This window comes from Rhinoderma darwinii, chromosome 3 (genome assembly GCF_050947455.1).
Source record: "Rhinoderma darwinii isolate aRhiDar2 chromosome 3, aRhiDar2.hap1, whole genome shotgun sequence".
Taxonomy (NCBI): domain Eukaryota; kingdom Metazoa; phylum Chordata; class Amphibia; order Anura; family Rhinodermatidae; genus Rhinoderma; species Rhinoderma darwinii.
Window position 1 is genome coordinate 171,803,886 of NC_134689.1, and position 24,474 is coordinate 171,828,359.

The 24,474-nt window shown below is 42.7% G+C and overlaps 1 protein-coding gene across 1 annotated transcript in view; it reads left to right on the forward strand.

The window, feature by feature from the left end:
• Positions 1 to 24,474, forward strand: part of ADAMTS20 (ADAM metallopeptidase with thrombospondin type 1 motif 20) — a 411,884-nt gene that overhangs the window by 201,478 nt on the left and 185,932 nt on the right. Inside the window, exons 14-15 of the mRNA XM_075855030.1 lie at positions 5 to 141; positions 6,374 to 6,491. Of these exons, the coding sequence (XP_075711145.1) occupies positions 5 to 141; positions 6,374 to 6,491 (255 nt within the window). The remainder of the gene's footprint in view (positions 1 to 4; positions 142 to 6,373; positions 6,492 to 24,474) is intronic.

Below are 24,474 nucleotides of genomic sequence, written 5' to 3' on the forward strand. Positions count from 1 at the left end.
ACAGTTCTAATGAAAGATCGGTGCAAGCTGTTTTGTCGTGTTTCTGGGACATCGTCCTATTACCAGCTGAAGGACAGAGTTATAGATGGCACAATTTGTGGTCCTGAAACTGATGACCTTTGTGTTCAAGGATTATGCAGGGTATGTAATATTTTTTTTATAGAGACTGTTGTTTCATCTATTTCATACAATTTTATTAAATTGTATATATATATATATATATATATATATATATATATATATATATATAAAAAAGCAGGGGATTGGAGCAGCACTGTGAACAAATGCCTGACTAGGCTGGTGCAAAGCTTCAAAAATAAAGGAGTGACCTCTCCTTATGTGTTAGATATCCAAAAAAGAGAACGTGAAGCAGCACTCAAATAAAGTGAATTTATTCATCCAACATGGAACCACAACGTTTCACCTCCTCTATGAGGAGGTGAAACGTTGTGGTTCCATGTTGGATGAATAAATTCACTTTATTTGAGTATTTTAATTTGTAATATATATATATATATATATATATATATCCAAAAAAGAGAATGTGAAGCAGCACTCAAATAAAGTGAATTTATTCATCCAACATGGAACCACAACGTTTCACCTCCTCTATGAGGAGGTGAAACGTTGTGGTTCCATGTTGGATGAATAAATTCACTTTATTTGAGTGCTGCTTCACATTCTCTTTTTTGGATATATATATATATATATATATATATATATATTACAAATTAAAATACATCTTATCATGTTGATTAATATAATTCTGTGGAGTTTGCCAGTAGATATATTGATATTGTTAGAGAAAATAGAGAAGTAAAGTTACATTTGTGTAATTGTAACGTCCACAGCCGCGGACCGTCTTTCTTACCTGCCCCCCGACGGCCATGGGCGATTGAGTGCCGGGCGGCATCTCCCCCCTGAGGGATGGCGGCACTCCCTTCCGCATCGCCTCACTGGTTCCTGTAGGGTGCGCGCTCTCGCATCCGGCCTTAAAGGGACAGTGCATACACATGAGTAAAATCTGTAATTAGCCCATGATCACCCTGGACTATAAAAAGGGCTCTTCCCTTTCTCTCATTGCCTGAGCGTTGTTGTGTTTACCCATGTTAGTCTTAGGAAATGGTCCTATAGTGTTATCCTGTTCCCGTTGTTCCCGTGCCCTGCTACCTGTATCCCGTGCTATATCTGTTCCTGTGCCTTAACCTGTTGGAGTTGTGTTGTGCCACCAGTCACGCCTGCTGACATACACCATATCTGGTGTCTGCAAGTTCATCTGTGCCGAGCCTCCGTTACTGTCTGGACTATCAAAGGTACTCTTTTACTAGGACTGTTGTTTGGCCAGCTGCTTCTCCGCTACGGCGGTGTGGCCCAGTGGGTCTACATACCCACGGATCGTGACAGTACATTCAGGCTGGCTATGGACCCCGCAGGTCAACCCAAGACCATGACGACGTCTCAAGCCATACAGGCAGACATGCGAGACCTTCAGACACGACAAGGCCAACTCCTCCTGGCAGTGAACTCCATTGCACAGCGTCTGTATGCGCAAGTTGCATCCATCACGGCAACTGTTCCTGTTGGGTCGGCTGTTCCTCCTACTACACCTCCTGTCAGTACCGGTGCCAACTCCCGATTTTCGCTGCCACTACCTCCTCGACACGACAGAGATACAAGTACCTGCAGGGGATTTCTGAACCAGTGCCAGATACACTTTAGTCTGCATGACAGAGCATTTCCGTCCGATGGCGCAAGGATCGCTTTTATCGCCTATCTCCTTACTGGCAAGGCCCTAGCATGGGCAAATCCTATCTGGGAACGTCAGGAACCAGAGTCCCGTGACTTCCAGTGTTTCCTACAGACTTTTCACACAGTATTTGAGGGACCTGGACGAGTCTCGTCAGCAGCTGCATCTCTGTTGACCCTTCGCCAGGGAGACATCTCCGTGGGCGAGTACGCCATTCAGTTTCACACCCTGGCGGCAGAGCTGTCCTGGAACAACGAGGCCTTACTGGCTACCTTCTGGCAGGGACTGTCTTCCGAGATTAAAGACAAACTTGCCGCTCGTGATCTGCCACCTACCCTGGATGATCTCATTCTTCTTGTCACCCTGATTGACATGAGGATCCGGGAGCGATCCCAAGAAGTTCGTCGGAAGAGAAGATTCCCCAGAATGGCTCCTACTTTCCAGCAATCCCTGTTGTCCTCACCAGTTGTTCCACCAGAGTAGCCTATGCAGGTGGACCGGCTCAAATTGGCAGCCCAGAAGAAACAATGCAGACGCTCTTCGGGACTTTGTCTTTATTGCGGCTTTGGAGGCCATGTTGTACATTTGTGTCCTCAGAAGCCAAAAAAACTCCAATGCCTAGGATTAGTTGTAGAGACAACCCTAGGTGGAACAGTGCTGAATAAAAAATTATCTTCAAAACTGTCCATCCGCGTGACCATAGTGTCCGGCGAGAAGACGCACTATCTGGACTCTGGGTCCGCAGCAAACTTTTTCCAAAAAGACCTAGTGGATCTTCTCCAGTTACCCACAGTCCCTCTGGAGACGTCTTTGGCTGTTGCCTCAGTGAATGAACTGCCCCTGCCCGACCCGATTGCATCTGAAACCAAGCCGTTGAAGCTCCAAGTTGGAGCACTTTATACTGAACTTATTTTGTTTCTTGTTTTGCCTAAAGCCGTCAATTCTGTTTTACTGGGTCTGTCTTAGCTCCGATTACATGCCCCAGACCTGGACTGGAATTCCGGAGAGGTTCACCAATGGGGCTCCAAATGTCGCTGCCGCTGTCTGTTGCAGATCCATCCTGTCCAGCCTCCTGTGCCTCAGTCATTGGCAGGATTGCCCCCTCATTTCTCTCAGTTTGCGGATGTCTTCAGCAAGAAGGAGGCTGAGATGCTTCCCCCACACCAGGCTTATGACTGTCCTATTGAACTGGTTCTAAATACGTCCCCTCCCCGTGGACGGGTATAAGCTCTCTCTTTGCCAGAGACTCAGTCTATGCCAGTCTATATCAAGGAGAATCTGGAGAGGGGTTTCATACAAAAATCCTCCTCCAGGGCTGGGTTCTTCTTTGTCAAGAAAAGAGACGGATCTCTACAACCTTGCATTGACTACCATGGTCTCAATCAAATCACGGTCAAGAAAAAATATCCGTTGACACTAATTTCCGAACTATTTGACCGCACACGAGGAGCCAAGATTTTTTCTAAACTAGACTTGCGTGGGGCTTACAATTTGATCCGGATCCACCAGTGTGACGAACGGAAAACGGCATTCAACACTCGAGATGGGCACTATGAATACCTGTTAATGCCCTTCGGTCTGTGTAACGCTACCGCGGTCTTCCAAGAATTCATCTATGATATCTTCCGAGACCTCCTCTATGTCTGTGTTGTTGTCGATCTCGATGATATTCTGATTTTTTTTATCCAGATCCGACGACTCGTCGGAGGCATGTCCTTCAAGTTCTGTTGCGATTAAGGGAGAATCGTCTGTATGCCAAGCTGGAGTAGTGTATTTGTGAGAAGAATTCTCTACCCTTCCTGGGCTACATCATCTCGGATCAAGGCCTCAAGATGGATTATGAGAAGGTAAAGTCCATCCTGGAATCGCCACGTCCTCAAGGCCTGAGGTCCATACAGTGGTTTTTGGGATTCTCCAACATCTACCGGCAGTTTATCCCAAACTTCTCTTCACTGACGGCTCCCATCCCTACCTTCACCAAAAAAGGTATGAACGCCAAGGTGTGAACTCCAGAGGCAGAATCTGCATTCAATAGCCTTAAGAGTGCCTTCACGTCAGCCTCAACCCTCCATCATCCTGACGTATCTCGACAGTTTTCGTTAAAGGTGGACACCTCCTCTGTTGGTGCAGGTGCACTTCTGTTCCAGAGAGGTTCCAAAGGGAAGGCAGTCGTATGTGGCTTTTATTCTAGACTTTTTTCTTTCCCGCAGAGCGCAATTAATCTATTGGGGATCGGGAGTTACTGGCCATCAAATTGGCTCTGGAGGAGTGGAGACATCTACTAGAGGGAGCAGCTCACCCCATCCTGATATATACTGACCACAAGAACCTCACCTATACCCCCGTCAAGCCAGGTAGTCGCTGTTCTTCACCCGGTCCCAATTTGTTCTCCACTACCGTCCCACTTACAAAAATGTGAGGGCCTATGCCCTGTCCAGGTCAATTGAAACTGAGGACACCGTGCAGTCTCCACGAAGTATCATTGATCCATCCTGTATTTTTTCCTGTTAAACCTCTGCAAGTTAGAGACATCCCTCCGGGGAGGACTTTTGTGCGGTTGGCAGACAGGATGAGAATCCTTCGCTATGGGCACAGCTCCAAACTGGCTGGGCACACTGGTGCTCGTAAAACCCGAGATCTGATTGCCCGTCATGTCTGGTGGCCCACGCCGCCCAAAGATATTGTGGACTTTGTGTCGTCCTGCACTGTGTGTGCTTCCAACAAAGTTGCTCACTCCAAGCCTGCCAGTCTGCTCCAACCTCTGCCTGTGCCCAATTCTCCCTGGCAGCATATAGCAATGGACTTTGTCACAGACCTTCCATCCCCTGCAGGATATAATGCGGTCTGGGTGGTGGTGGACCGGTTCTCGACAATGGCTCATTTTTATCCTGCTGACCGGTATACCTTCTGCTCTTCGACTGGCTAACCTCTTCATCCAACACAGCTTCCAGTTGCATGGCTTGCCTCTTCATATCATGCCTGATCGGGGGTTTCAGTTCACGTCAAAATTCTGGAGAGCCCTCTGTAAACTCCTAGATGTGAAGTTGGACTTTTCTTCAGCCTACCTTCCCCAGTCAATGGCCAAGTCGAGAGTATTAACCAAATCATGGAGAATTATCCTCGCCAGTTCATCTCCACACAGCATGATGACTGAGTACAGCTACTTCCATGGGCCGAGTTCTCATACAACAACCACACAAGTGAGTCCACCAATTCCACACCATTCTACATTGTGTACGACCAACATCCAAAATTCTTCTTCTTGTTCTGGTTACATCCCAGGCACCCGCAGCCGACTCTACATTTAGAGACTTTCTACAGGTCTGGCAGCAAACTCGGTCCTCTATTCTGCAGGCAGTCGATCGCATGAAGCGAAAGGCGGATACTAGGAGAAGTGAGCCGCCTCAGTATCTGCCGGGTACCAAAGTCTGGCTGTCCTCAAGGAATATCCGCCTAAAGGTGCCTTCCTACAAGTTTGCTCCCAGGTTTCTCTGACCCTTTGAGATACTACAACAAATAAACCCTGTTTCCTATAACCTTCGGCTGCCTCCTACCCTCAGAATCCCCAACTCCTCTCATGTGTCCCTACTGAAGCCTGTGGTCCAGAACCGCTATAGTAAGACTCGTGGTCCCGCAGTGTTATCCAGCGGTTCATCTGACGTGTTTGAGGTGAAGGAGATCCTGGACTGCAAGAGGGTACGAGGAAGTACTTTTTATTTGGTGGATTTGGGTTTGGTCCAGAGGAGAGGTCCTGGGAGCCAGAGGAGAACCTCAATGCTCCTGCCCTCATTAAGAAGTTCCTCTCTCGCTCTGGTCCCAAGAAGAGCGGGCGTAAGAGGGGGGATACTGTAACGTCCACAGCCGCGGACCGTCGTTCTTACCTGCCCCCCGACGGCCGCCGCCATGGACGAGTGAGTGCCGGGCGGCATCTCCCTCCAGAGAGATGCAGTCACTCACTTACGCATCGCTGCACTGGTTCCCATAGGGTGCGGGCGCAAGCTCGCATCTAGCCTTAAAGGGGCAGTGCACACACATAAGTAAAATCTGTAATTAGCCCATGATCACCCTGGACTATAAAAAGAGCCCTGCCCTTTCACTCATTGCCTGAGCGTTGTTGTGTTTACCCATGTTAGTCTTAGCAAATGGTTCCTTAGTGTTATCCTGTTCCCGTTGTTCCCGTGCCCTGCTACCAGTATCCTGTATCCCGTGCTATATCTGTTCCTGTGCCTTAACCTGTTGGAGTCGTGTTGTACCACCGGTCACGCCTGCTGATATACACCACGTCTGGTGTCTGCAAGTTCATCTGTGCCAAGCCTCCGTTACTGTCTGCACAGAGGTACTCTTGTACTAGGACTGTTGTTTGGCCAGCTGCTGCTCCGCTACGGCGGTGCAACCTAGTGGGTCCACATACCAATGGATCGTGACAGTAATGAATGTAATACAGTTCATTGGCTAACTAAAATAATGATGATAGTAATATAGAGCAGTATATTTTTTTCTTTTTGTGCTTTACAGTTTCTAGACTCATTTAACCATTGATATGATGTATTCTTCTAGAGCGAATAGTCAAAATATGTCGTGTATGTTTTTATGAAAGAATAAAGCTGATTTAAAACTTTCTTTTAGCAAGCGGGCTGTGACCATGTTTTAAATTCCAAAGCAAGAAAAGATAAATGTGGTGTATGTGGGGGTGATAATTCTTCCTGTAAAACTGTAGCAGGTACCTTCACTAAAGCTCAGTATGGTAAGTAGATCAATGTCAATTTGAAAATGAATAACTAATGTCTGAAATACATATTAACTTAGGCTCTGTTCACATCTCCACTACAATTTTCATTATTCTGTTTTGTCAAAGGAACAGAATAACGGGAAAAACTGAAGCGCCAGAACCGTCACATGATGGAAATCAGTGGCGCCCGACAGAACCCATTGACCCATTGGGTTACGGATCTGTGACGGAGCCCCCAACGTAGATGTGATAAGACCCACATAGTGATGTACATGCTATTTCTTTTGATTACTTCCATGACCTGTGCTACATAATGTTCTTTTTTGCTTTAGCAGTGAAAGGGGTGAAGTGTAAAGTGTGGTTTATTTTTGCATCAGTAGTATGTTTAAAAACATAAAACTTTGTATCGTATGTTATTAGGGGAAATGGTGTCTTCCTTTTATTAACAATTTTTCAAATAAGAATACAATACAAAACGACTCTCTATCCCTACTCAACCACCCTCCTCCTCTCCTTCCCCCTCCCACCCTGAACCCTTGAAGATCTGCCTAAAAAAGTCCAGTTCCAATAAAACCTATGAGTCTCTGAAAAAGAGAAATCCAGCAGCAAGACAACAATGTCTGATGGACCACAGGAATTATGCAAAAATAGAAGTACATTTCTATCAAGATCCTACAGTACACTTGTTAAAGTATACATATTTAGACTCAACACAGCAAACAATATATATCCATCTCTTCAGAGACATGACAAAAGAAAAAAACATCAGCCAGTTCAGTCCCGCCACCCCTATGATCTTGGAAAATTTTTATCGAGAAGGAACGACCTTGACACTAGCCCCGGAATATCAAGGCATAAGGCCCAAAAGTCTTCCAATATATTAGTATTGCCTCTCTTTTAAGTTACATATTTAACAATTTTTAGCAAGTTATTCACTGTAAATTTAATCTCAGGCAAGCTAGGAAGATCAAAGATCTTTCAGTGAAAAGCCATAAGCTTCCGAGTCTGATTGTAATGATAGGGGTAGGGAAACGGACAAGTGAGCCCTAATCTACCCGCCACTCTGTCCCTGCCTACTTGCAACGACCCGCCCTAGGCGACGGGGTACAACTGGGCGGCGGTCCCTACGCTCAGTAAGTGCACGAGACAAACAGACAAGGGTACACAAAGCTAAGGGAAATGGGGCAGTTGCCCACGGCAACACCGTGAGCAACAAGAGAGGTGAACGAGCCGAGTCAAACCAGGAGTGTACGAGGTACCAAACGCAGAGCAGGAGAGTAGTCAGTAAGCCAGGGTCAGTATGGAGCAGGATCAAATAGTCAGAAGCTGTAGCTGGGCCAGGAAACCACACGAGAAGAATCACAAGCAAAGGAGGAACAGGAAAGGCAGGTATAAATAGACCGAGGGCGGGAGCTAGCTGAGTCTGGCCAGGCTGCGATAGGCTCTCCCACTGGAGTCAGTCTCAGAGACATAGACTCAGGTGCCGACTGATTACCTATGGGCGTTAACCCCGAAGCTGTGCTTGGCAGATCCTTTACACTGATATTTGAGTTGCAAGATCATTAGCCGTTGGCTCTCTCTTACAGGATTATTGGAAAGTTTTCTCAGTATAGAAGTAACAGGGTGCAAGGCACTAACAAAATACAAAATCAAATTGGAAAAAAAAAAGAATAAATATTCCTCTCTTCATCCCCCCTACTCTCCCACTATACCACATTTGCCATGTACCGAGGTCCATGGGTACCATATTTGCCAGAAATCGCGATTTTATTAGCTTTACACCAGTATATATACTCAAATGGGAGAGCTGAGTTAAAGAGGCTCTGTCACCAGATTTTGCAACCCCTATCTGCTATTGCAGCAGATAGGCGCTGCAATGTAGATTACAGTAACGTTTTTATTTTTAAAAAACGAGCATTTTTGGCCAAGTTATGACCATTTTTGTAGTTATGCAAATGAGGCTTGCAAAGGTCCAAGTGGGTGTGTTTAAAAGTAAAAGTCCAAGTGGGCGTGTATTATGTGCGTACATCGGGGCGTTTTTAATACTTTTACTAGCTGGGCGTTCTGATGAGAAGTATCATCCACTTCTCTTCAGAACGCCCAGCTTCTGCCAGATCACGCTGTGACGTCACTCACAGGCCCTGCATCGTGTCAGACGAGCGAGGACACATCGGCACCAGAGGCTACAGTTGATTCTGCAGCAGCATCGGCGTTTGCAGGTAAGTAGCTACATCGACTTACCTGCTAACGCCGATGCTGCTGCAGAATCAACTGAAGCCTCTGGTGCCGATGTGTCCTCGCTCGTCTGACACGATGCAGGACCTGTGAGTGACGTCACAGCGTGATCTGGCAGAAGCTGGGCGTTCTGAAGAGAAGTGGATGATACTTCTCATCAGAACGCCCAGCTAGTAAAAGTATTAAAAATGCCCCGATGTACGCACATAATACACACCCACTTGGACTTTTACTTTTAAACACACCCACTTGGACTTTTGCAAGCCTCATTTGCATAACTATAAAAATGGTCATAACTTGGCCAAAAATGCTCGTTTTTTAAAAATAAAAACGTTACTGTAATCTACATTGCAGCGCCTATCTGCTGCAATAGCAGATAGGGGTTGCAAAATCTGGTGACAGAGCCTCTTTAAAATATCCCTCCCATTCTGCCATATTAGGAGCTTTAACTCCTATCCCTTAGTCCTTATTACTTTCCTAGAAAAAAACAACAACTTCATTATTGACTGTTTTTCTAGGTCCCTTTAAGTATAAACTCTCCAAATCACTAAGTATACATACCATATAATTTTCCTGAACGATCACCAAACATCATTTTCCAGTATTCTTTAATCTCCCACATTCCCATATCATATGAACATTTTTTCCTTTAACCAGTTTACATTTTGGACATTCAGAGTTCCTATTTTTATTAAATATTGCAGTTCTATGAGGGGAGTAATATGTTCTATACAGTATATAAATTTTGGTAACCCTATATACTGGACTCTTTGACAAGTGGGGAAGACTCTTATAATTTTCTCTCATTGTTCCAATAGGACATCACCGAAATCGCTTTCCCATCTAGCTCTTACACCTCTTGGCAATTCCTGCCTCCTTTCTTTAGTCATCAATCTGTATAGTCTAGAAATTAGCCCTTTCATCTTAGTTTCTTTGAAGATAACGTCAACTTCAGTCAAAATCTGCATTAAGATAGAACGGTTGCTCCTAAAAAGAGATGCTCTGATCTGCAAATATTGTAAAATAACTCGTCGATGACAGCCCATATTCTAGACTTAGTTCTTCATATGAACGAATTACATTTTCCCTGTACAATTGTGAGAGTTTATCAATACCTTATTTAGCCAAAATGAGTATTGTAGATCAAAAAACTTTACCCAAATATTTGTACCTCCATATTAGGGCAATGTTCCATAACCTGTTGTTACCCACTTCATCCTTTAGTGCCCTCCATACTCTTTGTGCCATCAAGGATGTAGGGAACTGTGACAAGTCAGCCAATATTCCTGTTTCTAGTTATTCAATAACACTATACCTCCTCAGAAAAAGGAACTTGGGTGAAGACTGTGAGGAGGTTGAAACCTTGTGGGTGGAACTAGAAAGGGAGGTAAACACTGAAAAAATTACTTTTGGTGTAATCTATAGACCCCCCAATATAACTGAGGAGATGGAAGTTCAGCTATATAAACAGATGGAGCGGGCTGCACAGGCGGGTACTGTAGTAATAATGGGAGATTTTAATTTCCGGGATATTAATTGGTGTCATGGTTCGGCTTCAACTGCAAAGGGGAGACATTTCCTCAACCTGTTGCAGGAAAATTTTATGGGCCAGTTTGTGGAAGACCCGACTAGAGGTGAAGCTCTGTTGGATCTGGTCATTTCTAATAATGCAGATCTTGTTGGGAATGTCAATGTTCGTGAAAACCTCGGTAACAGTGATCACAATATAGTTACATTTTACCTATACTGTAAAAAACAAACGCAGGCTGGGAGGGCAAAAACATTTAATTTTAAGAAAGCCAATTTCCCCAGGATGAGGGCTGCAATTCAGGATATAGACTGGGAAGAACTAATGTCAATTAATGGAACAAATGATAAATGGGAGATTTTCAAATCTACTTTGAGTTATTATAGTGCAAAATTTATTCCTATAGGTAACAAGTATAAACGACTCAAATTAAACCCCACATGGCTTACACCTTCTGTGAAAGGGGCAATACATGACAAAAAAAGGGCATTTAAAAAATACAAATCTGAGGGTACAGATGTAGCCTTTGTAAAATATAAAGAGCTTAATAAAATCTGTAAAAATGTAATAAAATTAGCAAAAATACAAAATGAAAGGCAGGTGGCCAAGGATAGTAAAACAAATCCTAAAAAATTCTTCAAGCATATAAATGCAAAAAAGCCAAGGTCTGAACATGTAGGACCCCTAGATAATGGTAATGGGGAGTTGATCACAGGGGATCAAGAGAAGGCAGAGTTACTAAATGGGTTCTTTAGCTCTGTATATACAACAGAAGAAAGAGCAGCTCATGTAGCCGGTGCCAGTGCTGTTAATATATCGGCTGATATACTGAATTGGATGAATGTAGAGATGGTCCAAGCTAAATTAAATAAAATAAATGTGCACAAGGCTCCGGGACCAGATGGGTTACACCCTAGAATTCTTAAAGAGCTTAGTTCAGTTATTTCTGTCCCCCTTTTCATAATATTCAGAGAATCTCTAGTGACTGGTATAGTGCCAAGGGACTGGCGCAGGGCAAATGTGGTGCCTATTTTCAAAAAGGGCTCTAGGTCTTCCCCGGGTAATTATAGACCAGTAAGCTTAACATCCATCGTGGGGAAAATGTTTGAGGGGCTATTGAGGGACTATATACAGGATTATGTGACAATAAATAGCATTATAAGTGACAGCCAGCACGGTTTTACTAAGGACAGAAGTTGTCAAACTAACCTAATCTGTTTTTATGAAGAGGTGAGCAGAAGTCTAGACAGAATAGAGAGGGTTGGGCCCTTGGTAGTTGGCAGGTCTAATATACAAAATTGAAAACAAATGCCAAAGGCAGAGAAACCCTATTTCCCAACTACCGTTAAATTTGTTTAATAATCTTTATTGTGCTATTGCAGCAAACAGACATACAGACAAAAACAACACATAGGGTTAAAATTTTCAATGCATGGATAGGGATAATAGCCGTGCGTGGCTATGCTAATAAGCACGTGTGCCTGCCGTCTATATCGTCCGTGGTAGCAGTGTACCGTCTGAATAAACAGTAGCTATACCAGTGAACACATATGTCTATCGTCTGTATTTGCACCCAGACAGATTCAGCGGTCACTGAGACCAACAACGGATTGCTAGGTAGTTAGATTTTTAAATTGTTAAATAGTATTGCCCTAATTCCAGCATGTGTTAAAATAAAACAGAGAGCCCCCCCCGACATGTTTCGCTACATATGTAGCGTCCTCAGGGGTTCATGGGGCTACTGGCGGCGCGCCGAGAAACTCACAGTATTATGGGATTCCCAATGACGTATTAGGGGGGTGTGTAAGTAGATTGGACCAATGGCAATGAAGATGGGTGGGAACTGTCCGCCCACCACTTGAGTGGCAGCTATAGCTGCAAATGAACTGATCAGTAGTCCGAACGTCCAGATAAGAACGCCCACGCATGCGCACTAGGGCTTTAATGACTCTTATATTAATAGACCACCCGCAGGAGTCAAGATGTGTGAGTAGTAGTTTCTGTTCACATCTTATTAAAAATGCGAAGTTACTTATATTATTGTGCTAGAGACCAACGTATGAATAGAGAGATATATGAATAAACCGATCTATGTGCCGATCCGTGCTGTTATCAATGTCTAAAAATAGACTGTTGCGGAACAGATGAAGAATGCCGATGCATTCTCACACAACCGCAAAATATTTAGGGCGGAGATATGAAAACTATACAGAATGTACAGTAAAATATTGATGCCATTATAATAAAAAACACTGTAAACATGATTGTAATATCTACATGTGAAATGATTTCAAGCAGGCACATAATAAAGGAAAGAAATTCATATATAGTATACTACATGATACTCAAAAGCACAAACAAATACTTCTCAAAACTCTTGTGGATGGTTCTTTATTCATTGGATTTTAGATTTGAGGATACCCAAGATAAGACAAGGAGAATCGGAGTCCGCCAGAACTCAATAGTTGAACGTTGTCTGTAATTCTGTACAGTGTCTAATGCAGAAAGTGGACAGTATAGGAATAGAATCGTATTATGAACAAGTGCCGCTGCATTAGCGGCACTGAACTTCATATATTGATATAACAATCTCAGAGAAAAGCCGCAAATGTAAAACCTTCGTTAAGACCCAAAGGGCTGAGAGAATGAAAACGATGAATCCATCGTGCTTCCTCTTGCAATAACATGCGGTCTAAATTACCAGCTCTTGGTCCCAATTTCATCTGGGCAACACCCCAGAATTGAAGCAGCTTAGTATCGCCACCGTGTAGCTGGTGCATGTGTCTGGATAGTGTAGTGTCTTCTTTATGGTTGATAGTACTGAGATGTCTAGAAATTCTCCTTCTCAGTTCCTGTACGGTTTTACCCACGTATAGCTTGGGACAGGGGCATTTCACAATATATATTACCCCACTGCTCTGGCAGTTAATAAACTGCTTAATCGTATATACTTTCCCGTCAGATGGATTAGTAAAGGCTTTTGTCATAGGCATAAGAGGACAGAAGGAGCAACGACCACATGGGTGGGAGCCCCTGACTGGGGATTTTAGCCAGGTTTGTTGAGACTTGCGTTTGATAGAATAGTGACTATGCACCAGAAATTCTCGTAGGTTTTTTCCCCTACGATACGTAATACTTGGAGTTGCAGAAATGACCTTTTTAAGATCAGGGTCACTGGTGAGTATTGGCCAATGTTTTTTAAGGATGTCCACAACTTGAGAGGAGCAAACATCATATGTTCCAATGCAGCGTATGGCACTGGATGACTCAGTTCCATCTTGACTCCTGCGGGTGGTCTATTAATATAAGAGTCATTAAAGCCCTAGTGCGCATGCGTGGGCGTTCTTATCTGGACGTTCGGACTACTGATCAGTTCATTTGCAGCTATAGCTGCCACTCAAGTGGTGGGCGGACAGTTCCCACCCATCTTCATTGCCATTGGTCCAATCTACTTACACACCCCCCTAATACGTCATTGGGAATCCCATAATACTGTGAGTTTCTCGGCGCGCCGCCAGTAGCCCCATGAACCCCTGAGGACGCTACATATGTAGCGAAACATGTCGGGGGGGGCTCTCTGTTTTATTTTAACACATGCTGGAATTAGGGCAATACTATTTAACAATTTAAAAATCTAACTACCTAGCAATCCGTTGTTGGTCTCAGTGACCGCTGAATCTGTCTGGGTGCAAATACAGACGATAGACATATGTGTTCACTGGTATAGCTACTGTTTATTCAGACGGTACACTGCTACCACGGACGATATAGACGGCAGGCACACGTGCTTATTAGCATAGCCACGCACGGCTATTATCCCTATCCATGCATTGAAAATTTTAACCCTATGTGTTGTTTTTGTCTGTATGTCTGTTTGCTGCAATAGCACAATAAAGATTATTAACCAAATTTAACGGTAGTTGGGAAATAGGGTTTCTCTGCCTTTGGCATTTGTTTTCAATTTTGTATATTAGACCTGCCAACTACCAAGGGCCCAACCCTCTCTATTTTGTAACATTTGGGGTTAATTACCCTTCTTTCTTCTGGGCCCTGTCCACACTGCTGGGCATTTGATTATCTATTTGATACACCCAGGTTATGGCCGGCTTTTTATCCAAAAAGCCCAATCCAGAGAGCTTCATTGCTGAGGCTGCATATGTATTTACCAAAGAAAAGATTCCTTTACATCAATTCGATATGAACACAGCGTTCAAAGATTTACAAAAAACGTATCAGAAATTTATTCGATCCAGTTGGGAGATAGCAAGTCTAGAAACCTATATACAGCAGAAAATAGTATATAGAGGATTACGAATTAATATTACACCAAATTTATATCGGAATGACAGTACCTTTATTAAAGGCTGGGAAGATTTACTAACGGATAGCTCGCTTCGCATGCTTAGTTACCTCTTAGAATTTGAGAAACGCGATCATAATATAACTGCCGTTCAACTTGAAAAAGAAATTGAGGATATACAGATATTTAAATCCTCTCCAGAGTTCAGTGTATCTGAAATTAAGCTACAAAAAAACATTGAGAAAGTGCAAGGGGAAATAAAAGAACGTAAGCACCGCAAATACATCCGCGACTGCAGGGACTTCGATACAGGACAAGCATATACGTACAAAACACGTTTACAGCCCACATTTAAACAAACTACAGTCTACACAGATTTTTCAGAATCTGATACATCGGGTACTGATGACTCTAGACTACCCAGGGAGAACTTGAGACTGGGTACTAAACGTAAAATCAAGGTTAACAATAAAAACAACAAATATAATTTATCGAAGAGGACCTCCTCTGTATCTAGGTCCCCCACAAGAGACCCCTATCTTAATCAAGACGGGGGATGTACATCTACCAGCTTCCAAGCTACGTCCTCTACCTCTGGTACTTCACGTTCATTACGTTCTCAAAATACACTTCAGATGCCACATACTCTGGATGTGGAACAAGCAATCAGTGGAAACAATCCCAAGTTACCAAGCAGTACAATCACACCTATGACTCCCATTGCCTCTTTTCCTTTTTTAGGACTACCCAACCCGCGGTGGGGTCCGAAATAACAGCAAAAACTGGCTCATGTGACTCTAGGAGTGATAACATGCAGATATTCAATCTATCCTCTTTACACTTAGATCCCCACCAAGAAACCTTATTATGTAGGGGACTGTCATATACACCTGCACCTGCTTTTGATGACTTCGTCTGGTCAAAAGATATTAATCTTTTTGCTAGAAAACTAGCATTACACAAATATTTCAAAAATCTTACTCGAGATGGTACATCATATAGCCATGAGGAACTTAAAACCCTGAGAGATCTTGAAACTCTTTTGGAGGAAAATGAATTTGGAGCTGTGACTGCCACCGGCCCCTTCTCCTCCTTAAGACCAAAATCTAAACTTACTCCGCCATTTTCCCAGTATAGTCACATCGACATCTTTGTCAAAATGGTGTGTACTGACCTGGGGAAACTAAAAAATGAGAGATCTAGGGTCTTTGGGAACCTAAGCGCTAGCGAGAAATTGGCACTGGATGACTTATGTAATAACGAAGAGATAGTTCTAAAACCCTCCGATAAGGGTGGAAATGTGGTTGTGATGAACCGATTAGACTATGCGCAAATGGTTCATAAATTATTAGATGACACTACCACCTATGTCACAATGACAGGTAATCCCACTGATCGTTTTTTGGCCGAGCTACATCTCCTCCTCTCGGAGGCAAAAGATAAGAATCTAATAACAACAGATGAGTTCAAACGACTGTATAGCCCTAGCCCTACTATAGCTACCTTTTATGCCCTGCCCAAAATCCACAAGGCTGTACGTCCACCTCCCGGGAGACAAATCGTGTCGGGAAATGACAATCTCACACAGGGGATAAGCCTCTATGTGGACGAAATTTTGTCTCCGTTTGTCTCCTCTCTACCCTCCTTTTTAAGGGATACCAAGGACACTGTTGCCAGGATCCAGGAGATCCATGTCACACAAACCACTATACTTGCCACCATCGACGTTGAATCACTATACACCAACATTCAGCACCAATTAGGTTTAAACGCAGTTAAACACTTTCTAAGCACAAAAGGCATTCAATTTCATTTACACAATGATTTTGTTTTATCACTATTACAATTCCTTCTTACACACAATTTTTTTACTTTCGATAGGAAGTACTATAAACAAATTAAAGGCACGGCGATGGGGACTGTATGTGCACCCACTTATGCAAATTTATTTCTAGGGTGGTGGGAAGATACTATTGTTTTCACAGATACTTTACTTAATTTCACATCACATATTTTGTTTTGGGGGAGATTCATTGATGACATTCTCATCTTTTGGGATGGTGACACTGACTTATTCAATGATTTCGTTCTGACACTTAACAACAATGACATTGGCATGAGATTTACTCATGAAAAAAATAAGAGCGAGATTAATTTCCTTGACCTTACGATCTCCTTGGACCCTGGCGGCAGTGTCCATACCGACATATTTCGAAAAGCCACTGCCACAAATAGCCTTTTACATTGGCAGAGCCATCATCCATTACCTCTGAAAAGAGGAATACCAATAGGGCAGTATCTGAGAGCCAAAAGAAATTGTTCTGACGAACAATCTTTCCAGATCGAATGTGATACATTATACAACAAATTTGTGGCTCGTGGTTATCCAAAAAAATGGCTGCACAGGGCCTATGCTAGGGCTAGGGCTACCAATAGACAGAATTTGATCCAGAATAACGGGACTAACCCTGCTGGAACTGAGTCATCCAGTGCCATACGCTGCATTGGAACATATGATGTTTGCTCCTCTCAAGTTGTGGACATCCTTAAAAAACATTGGCCAATACTCACCAGTGACCCTGATCTTAAAAAGGTCATTTCTGCAACTCCAAGTATTACGTATCGTAGGGGAAAAAACCTACGAGAATTTCTGGTGCATAGTCACTATTCTATCAAACGCAAGTCTCAACAAACCTGGCTAAAATCCCCAGTCAGGGGCTCCCACCCATGTGGTCGTTGCTCCTTCTGTCCTCTTATGCCTATGACAAAAGCCTTTACTAATCCATCTGACGGGAAAGTATATACGATTAAGCAGTTTATTAACTGCCAGAGCAGTGGGGTAATATATATTGTGAAATGCCCCTGTCCCAAGCTATACGTGGGTAAAACCGTACAGGAACTGAGAAGGAGAATTTCTAGACATCTCAGTACTATCAACCATAAAGAAGACACTACACTATCCAGACACATGCACCAGCTACACGGTGGCGATACTAAGCTGCTTCAATTCTGGGGTGTTGCCCAGATGAAATTGGGACCAAGAGCTGGTAATTTAGACCGCATGTTATTGCAAGAGGAAGCACGATGGATTCATCGTTTTCATTCTCTCAGCCCTTTGGGTCTTAACGAAGGTTTTACATTTGCGGCTTTTCTCTGAGATTGTTATATCAATATATGAAGTTCAGTGCCGCTAATGCAGCGGCACTTGTTCATAATACGATTCTATTCCTATACTGTCCACTTTCTGCATTAGACACTGTACAGAATTACAGACAACGTTCAACTATTGAGTTCTGGCGGACTCCGATTCTCCTTGTCTTATCTTGGGTATCCTCAAATCTAAAATCCAATGAATAAAGAACCATCCACATGAGTTTTGAGAAGTATTTGTTTGTGCTTTTGAGTATCATGTAGTATACTATATATGAATTTCTTTCCTTTATTATGTGCCTGCTTGAAATCATTTCACATGTAGATATTACAATCATGTTTACAGTGTTTTTTATTATAATGGCATCAATATTTTACTGTACATTCTGTATAGTTTTCATATCTCCGCCCTAAATATTTTGCGGTTGTGTGAGAATGCATCGGCATTCTTCATCTGTTCCGCAACAGTCTATTTTTAGACATTGATAACAGCACGGATCGGCACATAGATCGGTTTATTCATATATCTCTCTATTCATGCGTTGGTCTCTAGCACAATAATATAAGTAACTTCGCATTTTTAATAAGATGTGAACAGAAACTACTACTCACACATCTTGACTCCTGCGGGTGGTCTATTAATATAAGAGTCATTAAAGCCCTAGTGCGCATGCGTGGGCGTTCTTATCTGGACGTTCGGACTACTGATCAGTTCATTTGCAGCTATAGCTGCCACTCAAGTGGTGGGCGGACAGTTCCCACCCATCTTCATTGCCATTGGTCCAATCTACTTACACACCCCCCTAATACGTCATTGGGAATCCCATAATACTGTGAGTTTCTCGGCGCGCCGCCAGTAGCCCCATGAACCCCTGAGGACGCTACATATGTAGCGAAACATGTCGGGGGGGGCTCTCTGTTTTATTTTAACACATGCTGGAATTAGGGCAATACTATTTAACAATTTAAAAATCTAACTACCTAGCAATCCGTTGTTGGTCTCAGTGACCGCTGAATCTGTCTGGGTGCAAATACAGACGATAGACATATGTGTTCACTGGTATAGCTACTGTTTATTCAGACGGTACACTGCTACCACGGACGATATAGACGGCAGGCACACGTGCTTATTAGCATAGCCACGCACGGCTATTATCCCTATCCATGCATTGAAAATTTTAACCCTATGTGTTGTTTTTGTCTGTATGTCTGTTTGCTGCAATAGCACAATAAAGATTATTAACCAAATTTAACGGTAGTTGGGAAATAGGGTTTCTCTGCCTTTGGCATTTGTTTTCAAGAAGTCTAGACAGAGGGGCCGCTGTGGATATAGTGTTTTTGGACTTTGCAAAGGCATTTGACACTGTCCCCCATAGACGCCTAATGGGTAAATTAACGACTATAGGTTTAGAAAATATAGTTTGTAATTGGATTGAGAATTGGCTCAAGGACCGTATCCAGAGAGTTGTGGTCAATGATTCCTTCTCTGAATGGTCACCGGTTATAAGTGGTGTACCCCAGGGTTCAGTGCTGGGACCACTATTATTCAACTTATTTATTAATGATATAGAGGAAGGGATTGATAGCACTATTTCTATTTTTGCAGATGACACCAAGCTATGTAATATAGTTCAGACTATGGAAGATGTTCATGAATTACAGGCAGATTTAAACAAACTAAGTGTTTGGGCGTCCACTTGGCAAATGAAGTTTAATGTAGATAAATGTAAAGTTATGCATCTGGGTACCAACAACCTGCATGCATCATATGTCCTAGGGGGCGCTACACTGGCGGATTCACTTGTTGAGAAGGATCTGGGTGTACTTGTAAATCATAAACTCAATAACAGCATGCAGTGTCAATCAGCTGCTTCAAAGGCCAGCAGGATATTGTCGTGTATTAAAAGAGGCATGGACTCGCGGGACAGGGATGTAATAATGCCACTTTACAAAGCATTAGTGAGGCCTCATCTAGAATATGCAGTTCAGTTCTGGGCTCCAGTTCATAGAAAGGATGCCCTGGAGTTGGAAAAAATACAAAGAAGAGCAACGAAGCTAATAAGGGGCATGGAGAATTTAAGTTATGAGGAAATATTGAAAGAATTAAACCTATTTAGCCTTGAAAAAAGACGACTAAGGGGGGACATGATTAACTTATATAAATATATTAATGGCACATACAAAAAATATGGTGATATCCTGTTCCTTGTAAAACCCGCTCAAAAAACAAGGGGGCACTCCCTCCGTCTGGAGAAAAAAAGGTTCAAGCTGCAGAGGCGACAAGGCTTCTTTACTGTGAGAACTGTGAATCTATGGAATAGCCTACCGCAGGAGCTGGTCACAGCAGGGACAGTAGATGGCTTTAAAAAAGGGTTAGATAATTTCCTAGAACAAAAAAATATTAGCTCCTATGTGTAGAAATTTTTCCTTCCCTTTTCCCTTCCCTTGGTTGAACTTGATGGACATGTGTCTTTTTTCAGCCGTACTAACTATGTAACTATGTAACTATGTAACTTACTCACTATAAGCTCTTTATAGACCATATTTTCTCTTCTCTCACAAATCATTTGTACTTGGGCTGCAATATAGAGTGATTTAACTACAGGGATAGCCATCCGCCCCCGAATCCACTGATCTTTGTAAATGACTCAATTTTATTCTCGGTTGTCTTCCTCTCCACACTAAGTCCCTAAATAGGCTTTCTATAATTCGAAATATTTGATCAGGTAACCGGATTGGACAGTTAGACATGACATACGACATAGAAGGTATTAATACAATTTTTAGAAGGGCTACTTTCCCCGCCCTATTCATCCTCAATTTAGACCATATCTTTACCTTGGTTCTCATTTTATGTATAAGTGGGATGATATTGTGTCTGCTATAACTGTCCAAATCCCTTGTAATATTTATACTGGGATATTTAAAAGAGTCATTCTCCTGAATTATCTGAATTCCATTATCATGGTGTAAAGGATCTGCCAGGCACAGCTTCTGTGTATACGCCCATAGGTAATCAGTCTGCACCTGCTTCTATGTCTGTGAGACTGACTCCATCTTCCACCACTCAGGATGGCAGGCTTAGGAGTGGGAGAGCCTATCACAGCCTGGCCAGACGGAGCTAGCTCCCGCCCTCTGTCTATTTATACCTGCCTTTCCTGTTCCTCTTTGCTTGTGATTCTTCTCGTGTGGTTTCCTGGCCCTGCTGCAGCTTCTGAACTATTTGACCCTTCTTCATACTTACCCTGGCTTACTGACTACTCTCCTGCTCTGCGTTTGGTACCTCGTACACTCCTGATTTGACTCGGCTTGTTCCCTACTCTCCTGCTCAGCGTTTGGTACCTCGTACACTCCTGGTTTGACTCGGCTCGTTCATCACTCTTGTTGCTCACGGTTTTGCCGTGGGCAACTGCCCCATTTCCCTTAGCTTTGTGTACCCTTGTCTGTTTGTCTGTCGTGCACTTACTGAGCGTAGGGACCGTTGCCCAGTTGTACCCCGTCGCCTAGGGCGGGTCGTTGCAAGTAGGCAGGGACTGAGTGGCGGGTAGATTAGGGCTCCTTTGTCTGTTTCCCTACCCCCATCATTACACATGGGGTTCAATTTCGGGAATCCAGAGGCAGCATAATTTATTTCCTCCAATTAATTTGTAACCCTGAGACTTCGCCAAACTCCCTCAATGTGTCGAATACCTTCCCAACTGACAGGTGGGTCCCCAAGAATAATAGAATATAATCGAATATCGTCTAAATCCCTCTATTTCCACATCCCCTCTTATTCGAGTGTCCGGTAGCTCTACTCCCAAGGCAAACAATAGGGGAGAAAGGGGACTTCCCTGTCTAATTCCCCTGGCAATCAGGAAGGCCTCCACCACTTTCCCATTAACCTCCAACTTGGCCCTTGGTTCAAAATATAATAATTTTATAATAATTTTATTATATTTACACAATTGATAAAGCAGTTATCAAAACCCATACCTTCCAACACCTCCCACAAATATGACCATTCAAGCGTATCAAAGACCTTGGCTGCATCCAAAGAGATAATCGACCATTGACCAGTATTATCTGGTTTGGACTGTATATTCATAAACAAACTTCTAATATTGGTTGATGTCGATTTTCCTTTAATAAATCCGGTCTGATCTCCATGTCCAGAACGGGCATAACAGCCAAGAGCCGATGTGCTAAAATTTTTGCAAGTAATTTAATATCTATATTTATCAGTGTTAAAGGACGGTATGAGTCAACACTTAAGGGATCTCTCTCTTTTTTAAGGATTAATATAATTAACGCCTCCGTCATATAGAGAGGACGTTTTTCCTCTTTAAATGCCATTTCTAACACCTCTCTGAGCATCCCCAAGCATTGCTCACTTAAGCACTGATAAATCTCAAATAGCAGTCCATCCAGCCCTGGTGACTTTCCTCCTGCAGATGTAGCCAAGGCCCTTTTCACTTCCTCCAGTGATAGCGGAGCATCCAAACTTGCTCTCTGCTCCTCTGAGAGTCTAGAGAATGGATTTTTCCCCAGAAAGGCCCTCGTCCCTTGTATTGGACATTTCAACTTAGTCTGGTAAAGGTCCTTGTAAAAAGATACAAAAATAGAGATTATCTCTGTTAGAGTTGCTCTCATAGGTAGATCAATTTCCAAGTATACATATATGTATTCCAATAAACGGCCGGAGAATAACCCAGACACACACAATGTTTGGTGTATCATGCAGATTTACTGCAAAAACATGAGTTTGAGGTTTATTTATCCCCTTGAGGACCAAGCTCATTTTGGCCTTCAGGACCAGACCCATTTTTTCAAATCTGACATGTCACTTTATGTGGCAATAGCTTGGGAATGCTTAGACCTATCACAGCAATTCTAAGATTGTTTTCTTGTGACTTATTGTACTTTATGATAGTGGAAAAATTTGGTCGATAAATTCAATATTTATTAGTGAACACAAAAATGTTGTGAAAAATTGCAAAAATTAGCATTTTTCTAAATTTAAATGTATCTGCTTGTAAGACAGATAGTAATACAACACAAAATTGTTGCTAATTAACATCCCCATATGTCTACTTTAGATTGGTATCGTGTTTTGAACATCCTTTTATTTTTCTAGGATATTACAAGACTTAGAACTTTAGCAGCAATTTCTCACATTTTCAAGAAAATTTCAAAAGGCTATTTTTACAGGGGCCAGTTCAGGTGTGAAGCGGCTTTTAGTGCTTTATATATTAGTAACCACCAATAACTCACCCCATTTTAAAAACTTCACCCCTCAAAGTATTCAAAACAGCATTTGGAAAGTTTCTTAACCCTTTAGACGTTTCACAGGAATTAAAGCAACGTAGAGGGGAAATTTTCAAATTTCATTTTTTTTTTTTCAGAAATTCATTTTTAATCTAATTTTTGTAACACAAAAGGTTTTACCAGAGAAATGCAACTCAATATTTAGGCAGTATCCCACATGTGGCCCTAGTGTGCTAATGGACTGAAACACCGGCCTCAGAAGCAAAGGAGCACCTAGTGGATTTTGGGCCTCCTTTTTATTAGAAAATATTTTAGGCACCATGTCAGGTTTGAAGGGCTGTTACAGTGCCAAAACAGTGGAAATCCCCCAAAAATGACCCCATTTGGGAAACTACACCCCTTCAGGAAATTATCTAGGGGTATAGTGAGCATTTTGACCCCGCAGGTGTTTTTCAGAAATTATTGAAAGTGGGCCGTGAAAATGAAAATCTACATTCTTTCGAAGAAAACGTAGATTTAGCTAATTTTTTTCTAATTTCCACAAGGACTAAAGGAGAAAAATGACTGCAGCATTTGTAAAGCAATTTCTCCCGAGTAAAACAGTACCCCAAATGTGGTAATAAACGGCTGTTTGGGCACACGGCAGAGCTTAGAATGGAAAGAGCGCCATTTGGCTTTTGGAGCTCAAATTTAGCAGGAATGGTTTGCAGAGGCCATGTCAATTTGCAAAGCCCCTAAGGGACCAAAACCGTGAAAACGCCAAAAAAGTGACTCCATTGAGAAAACTACACCCCTTGAAGAATCCATCTAGGGGTGTAGTGAGCATTTTGACCCCACAGGTGTTTCATAGATTTTATTAGAATTGGGCAGTGAAAATAAAAAAATTCCTTTTTCTTCAATAAGACGTAGTTTTAGCTCAAAATGTTTAATTTTCTCAACAAATAAAGGAAAAAAATAACCCCCAATACTTGTAAAGTAATTTCTCCCGAGCACGGCAGTACCCCACACGTAGTCTTAAACTGCTATTTGGGCACACAGTAGGGCTCAGAAGGGAAGGAGCGCCATTTGCTTTTGGAGTACAGATTTTGCTGCATTTGGTTTCTGTGCCCTATGTCGCATTTGCAAAGTCCCTGTGGGACCAAAACAGTGGATCCCCCCAGAAGTGACCCCAGTTTGGAAACAACACCCCTCAAGGTATTCACCTAGGCGTGTAGTGAGCATGTTAACCCTGCAGGTGTTTGCAACATCGATTGCACACTTATTTCTGCCATAGTGAAAATGGGATTTTTCCCATAGATATGCCAATATGTGGTGCCCGGCTTATGCCACCATAACAAGACTGGTCTCTAATTATTATGCTGTGTTTCCCAGTTTTAGAAACACCCTACATGTGGCCCTAATCTTTTTCCTGGACATTCGACCAGGCTCAGGAGTGAAAGAGTACCATGTAAAATTGAGGCCTGATTTGGCGACTTACAAAGTATTGGTTCACAATTGCAGAGGCTCTGATGTGAAATAATAAAAGAAACCCCTGAAAA